At 44.2% G+C, this 6,000-nt stretch overlaps 1 protein-coding gene across 1 annotated transcript in view; it reads right to left on the bottom strand.

The window, feature by feature from the left end:
* Positions 1–2,971: 2,971 nt before the first annotated feature.
* Positions 2,972–6,000, bottom strand: part of LOC110088899 (transient receptor potential cation channel subfamily V member 6) — a 111,361-nt gene continuing 108,332 nt past the window's right edge. Inside the window, exon 15 of the mRNA XM_020811521.3 lies at positions 2,972–4,376. Within this exon, the coding sequence (XP_020667180.3) occupies positions 4,085–4,376 (292 nt within the window). The 3' untranslated portion in view covers positions 2,972–4,084. The remainder of the gene's footprint in view (positions 4,377–6,000) is intronic.

Genomic DNA, 6,000 nt, shown 5'->3' with positions numbered 1-6,000 from the left:
TTTCTGCCATTTTGTAGATGGAGGCCACAGTCTAATATCAAGCCAGGTTTGCTTAAGTCCACTGTGTGCACATGATTTCTAGTGCTAGGCAGTGCAGCTATCAAGCACAAACCACTGAAGAACATGGATGACCCACAATATTAAGGGAGGACGGGGGAAACAGACAGCCATATGTGTTAAAAATCTGTATAAACCCCCAGTGGCACAGACACAGCCTGTGTTTTTCTTCCCTATTTTGAATCATTAACTCAAAAATTACTGTTTGGGGCAGTGGTCACTTCACATAAAAATCCTTTCAAGGCAGCATAAAATATTACTGATGGAATATAGAGCTCAAACAGCTGGTGTCATCATTAGGGATTCAGAAGTGTACTAAACTTCCATTATGCTTTCATTCAGTGTTCCTAGAAGGAATGCCTGTAAGGGACCACCACCATTTACATATGAAGTAGTCTTCAGAAAATGTGGACGTTTGTTCCTTTCATGGCTAAGCCAAAAGCACCTTGACTGACTTCACGAACATGCCCCATTTAAATATGGCTCGATATTGCAGGGATTGCCAGATAGCTGTACTGCTCCTTCCCAGTGCCAGTCATAACATCTCTTGTAGCCCTACCACACGATGTGAGAGACCCACAGAAGCAATGCTTTGATGACAGTCACAAACAATGGTTGTTACCGGAGCCTGAACAAACCATTTGTGCTGCGCAAGGCAGCTTGCTCTTGTACTTTCAGATACCTCGAGTCTAGGTATCAGTGCCATGTTAGAAGGAGTGTGTGCATGTGTGCACACACGGTCAAGTCAATTCCAACTTACGGTGACTCTTTTCAGGGTTTTCTAAGTAAAAAATACTCGGAAGTGATTGGCCATTTCCTTCTTCTGGGGGGTGTCCTGGGACAGTGCAGCTTGCCCAAGGCTACACAGACTGGCTGTCCTTACAGGAAGAACACTGGGGAATCAAACTCACAACCTCTGGTTTTGCAGCCAGATACCAAAACAACGGAGCTATCCATCTTTGAATGAGTACTGTATGAGAAGTTTCTCCCACTTTTTTTTAGTCAATTTGATGGGGGGAAAGTCTTTGAAATTTAAATTTAAGGTGGAGTAAGGATGTAATAAGACAACGTCCTGTCACAAGGCCTTTTCCCCATCAAGGAAGTCTGGGAAGCCAGGGAGCTGCACAGTGGTAGAGAGAGAAAACAAATAAGCAAATTCAGCAACCAGTTCACCTTTGCAGTACAGACGTCCACTCAAAAATATTGTCAGAAGACATTCTCCCTTCCCCTGAGAATGAAGAGGTAGAATAGAAGGTGCTTTCATAGGGAAGTAAAACATTTAAGAACCTAAAGGCACAGCATTTAGACCCTGGAAGGACAGAACAGATTGGCAGCTTACCAAATTACATGATAATAATCCGTGATCACTTGCATTCACGCAGAACATTGCCAGAGAGTTGATGGAGCTACATGGCAAGTTCATAGCCTGCCTTGAACGCTTCCTTTTATAAAGGCAGAATAAAATCTGCACAAATTTATTTTCTTTGCAGGGGAAATGGAAAAGTGATCCCACAAAAACACAGGCCCAAATCTTGTTGCATAAATTTTGCCTGCATAAGGGTGATGATGCTACAAGTGGGGAAAATGTTTGCTAATTAGAGTTTTTTGTTCCACCCTTGGCGTCCCATGGCTCACATGCAATGAGACTGATTAGACACAAGTCAGAAAAGCCATGGGACAGAAATAAGAACTCATTACCTATTGTTGGCGGTGATGTCGGCATACACAGGTGTAATTTATGTAACAGGATTTGGCCAGTATGTACTGCAGTACAACCCCCTCTTATCCACAGGATCAGTATCCACTGATTCACTTATCCACGGTCTGAAAATATTAAAAATATTAAAAGGGAAAAAAAAGAAAACATTTTCACATGTACTTCTAGATACAACCACTAGAGGGAGCCAGATACTGTGCTATGAATACTTGTTAGTGAAGAATACATAGCATAGTCTCTGACACCCTCTAGTGGCCAGTTCTGGTAATGCATGTGAAAATATTTTTCCCTCTTTTCCTTTTTCCTTCAACTCTATTCAGGCACTAACAGTGACTAGAATAAACCCATAAGAAAAGGGCATCTCTTATGTGGAGAGTGTATCTGTGAACAGGAGAGTTTTCTCTGTTAGAAGGTACCCCATGTAGTCTAGAAGGCCGGAGGTTCAGCTTTCCAAATTGCTTGGACAGCCTCCATCCAGGTCTTCACATGAACACAAGGAGGAGCAGGGACCACATGTGTTCCTTCCTTGATTCTTCATTTTAGCCGAATTCTGTAATGCCTGGATAGGGCTAGTATGCTTTGAGCATCTCTCACACACAGTTTCAGATACAAAGGTATAAACCACCTCAGTTGCTGGATGCAGGTTTGTCTAATTCTCCACAAGTGGATGAAATTGAGGTACTGCCATTTAGCAATGTGCTTTGAAAAACAGCCTTTAGGGCATGGGTGGCTTCCACCGTATATGGAAAAGTACATAGGAAATTGTGTGTATATGCCTGCATTCTTAGATCGTATCCAGCTTATATGGAGGGGGTAACACAGAGTTTCTACACAGAAGAAGCTTTCCTCTTCAGAAAATCACTGTTCACATAAGGTGGACCTGATAGGTTTTCTCTACCAAGATACAGTAGTACCTGCCCACTCAGATCACCCCTCTTATCAGCCATCTGTCCAGCAGGAAAATAAGGAGAATGTAATGCTAGTCTCCTCAGTGACACCTTCGAAATGATGTGATAGGCTGAAAAGTGAATATCAACAGTTGCCAGTTACATTTTTTTACCACAGAGAATGGCATTCCGGTGACATCAAGATTTGATCCAGTGGGGGGGAAAATGGTGGCCAGCACATTTTTAAATGAAATGTTAAAATTTGAATATGTCATCTACAGCTCACCAAGCTGTTTCCACACACAGACCCAACTTTTTAAATATATATTTCACAAGCAGCTTTGAAGAAAAAAAAATTAAATAACAGATCCGTGAACACAAGGCCAAAGTTCCTCAGGATTCTATACTTAACCCAGGACTGGGTTAACAGATTAACAACTTGAACAACAACAGCAAGGGACACAGTTAACAGTTTACACATAAAACAACAGAAATGAGCTGTCAACTGTCTAACATTACCCTGTGATATCAAAAACAAACAAGAAATTAAGGATCTGGAAACCAAAGCTCGAATTCCAAAGCAAAAGTGCAATCAAACAAAAGAATGATCTTTTATCACAGCAGCACTCAGAAGGATCCTTGGTATGGTAGTTACAGAATTATTCCAACTTCATTCTATCACCCAGACTCTTCATAAAACAGCAGGGAATGACACTGTTAAAATGCACACAGTTGATTTGCAAATGTAAACAAGCGACAGTCAGGTTTTCTTAGAACAGTAGCAATGCAGGGTCTATGCTAGCAACCCCACAGTCCTTCTTATCCCCACAGTAAACTAAAACGTGTGATGTCAACATCATTACATTGCACATTTCCCTGCTCTGTGCACAACTGAGAGCGGGAGAGAGGTGTACGTGAGACCCCACATACACACTCGGACCATAGTTTCCTACTCCAAAGACCCCATCCAACGAGACAGCTGGTCTCTGCGTAAGAGAGAACACAGACTGGGAAGGAGCAAGAGACAAAGAGGGTGGAGGGAGGAAAAGCACGATACAAGAAAACACCCACCCACATAAGAGATAAATAACATCGCACATTAGAAATCATTTCCTTCCTATTTAGCTCAGCTTGGCAGTGCAACACATGTTCCAAGAAAGCTTGGGTAGGTCCTTCGCTTAAAAAGGTTCTAAGAGTTTTGTGGAGTGGAACGAAATGATGCTCATGCAATCACCGACTGCGAGAATGGACGCCATGTGGCCAGGAAGAGTCCAGAAAGCCCACGCCTGCGTGCTACTGGCATCAGATTAGTGAAATGTGTTCCAGTCTGGGCTTCAAACCACCAAGAGTTCCATGATCATCCTCACTGCTGGAGACGTTAAGTCGGTGTGTTCTGCAGGCTTGGAGGCCACGGTTCCTGCGCTCACACATGGTAGACCTCTTCCTCTTCCATGGCATGATTGGTGTGTCCCTGCCGTAGCGTGTTGCGCCTTACAATATCCCAGCCAGAACGAGAGCTGCTCCGAGATAAATTTGGTGTGCCGGAAGGAGTGCCAAAGGGCAGCTGCTTCTCTGAGTGAAACAGCCTGCAATCTTCTGCCCCCCGTGCTGGCTTCCTCTTCAAGTACTTTTCAAAGCCCTCTCTTCGGTGGGATCCATATTTTTTAGCACCCAGCTGGTTCTTTTGCTGCCAGCCTTCACACCGATGTTCAACCCTGCAGGTAAAGTGTTAACAGAAGAAAATCAAGAATGTTGTTTACAATCTCTTTTGCCTTCAACCTGAAGGCAAAAGAGGAATTTAATTGCTCTGGGAATCAACATGACTGCTACCCGTAGTACTGAAATGTCTAAAAAATGTGAGGCATGATTTATAGGCGGCGGGTGGGTGGGCGAAACAATGGTATAATGTTGCATTTACACAAGTATCCTGTGAGGTCTAAAAGTATAAATATTCTGAAATTTGCTGCTGAAGATACATTATACATCAATGTGAAAGCTCATTTCCTGCTGAGCTACTGGGTAAAACATTCCCTTCAGATTTTTGTATTCTCTCTCTCTCTCTCTCTCTCTCTCTCTCTCTCTCTCTCAAAAAACAAAAAGGACTAGAGAAGTAAACTTCTGTTCAAATGGAAGTTGACAATTCAGGGAAGTTGAATGGGGGAAAGTGGGCAAAAGGGACCTAGATCTCTCACCTTCTGTGACTTTCATTTAACCATTTAATTCACTACTTTATAAAGCATGATTTGGCTAAAAGCAGGGGAGTCAGAGATCAGGGCAGAAGGATTTTAACATTCCGGCATAATGTGAACACTGGACCAAATGCATTCCCCAAAGGGTGGCAAAACCCCAACATTTGTCTGGATTCAAAGTGAGGAAGTGGGGTGGGGAGTCCCCTGCTCCCTGCATTTCCCACCACAGGAGCAGGGAAGAGCAGGCAATCAGCTATGACTGATTCCCTCTCCGTCACCTGGCACTTATACTGCACCACACAGAACATTTCACCTGTGGGGCTCATATGCACCAGCCTCGCTGAAAGCTAAGCGGGCAGAAATTAATTATGCATGTGATCAAGAGCCCATGCAGGCAATCAAGAATACAATGCAGGTGAATGCATACACTGTATGGTACAGGCTGTTTTGCAAACAGCATGAGGCAGGAAACTGCTAAATTGCTGGCAGGTTAATGTATTTCCTCTAACACCACAGGGGCGCAAAGCATCAAGCGGTCACCAAGAGCAGATTCACTGGTACAAACTGCAGAAAACCCCTGGCAACATAGAATCGGCAATGGACAATGCCTTAGCCGCAAAGAGTCCCCCAGCCGACACTGTGTGCTGCACGGCTGCACAGGCACGGCCGGAGCTGTGAGACACGGCGTACCCCACACACACACACACGCTCCGCTCTTCAGGGGCAAGGGAGTTGCCGAAACCACTTAGGCTCTTTTCATGCTCACATTTTAAAGACATTCATTTTGGTCAGGATCAACAAGCACCCTCTTTTTTGCCAGTGGTTTTCCGGCACACATTTGCATCGCTCCTGTGCCGTGCCAAGCTGGCAGAAACGGCATGTTTCAAATAAGCCGCACTAAGGTGTTTTTTTTAATTGAGGGCTATCTGAAAACAGGTGTGAAACGGCCTGTTTCATGTGTCCTGCTTTAATGCAAATCCTCCCATCAAAACAGGATGTGGAGCAGAACGGTTGGTGTTCAATTCGCAGCAGCTTCATCGGCTTGCCATGTGGGGAGGAAGGGGCTTTGGGACCTTCTTCCCCCCCCCACCCCGACAATAACAATGTGGCTGGGAATTCTTGTTGTTCTTGACTGAGGGGGTAGCTACAG

This window comes from Pogona vitticeps, chromosome 2 (genome assembly GCF_051106095.1).
Source record: "Pogona vitticeps strain Pit_001003342236 chromosome 2, PviZW2.1, whole genome shotgun sequence".
NCBI classification, from domain to species: Eukaryota; Metazoa; Chordata; class Lepidosauria; order Squamata; family Agamidae; genus Pogona; species Pogona vitticeps.
Note: the sequence above shows the minus strand (reverse complement) of the source record. Positions and strands in the feature narration are given on the sequence as shown.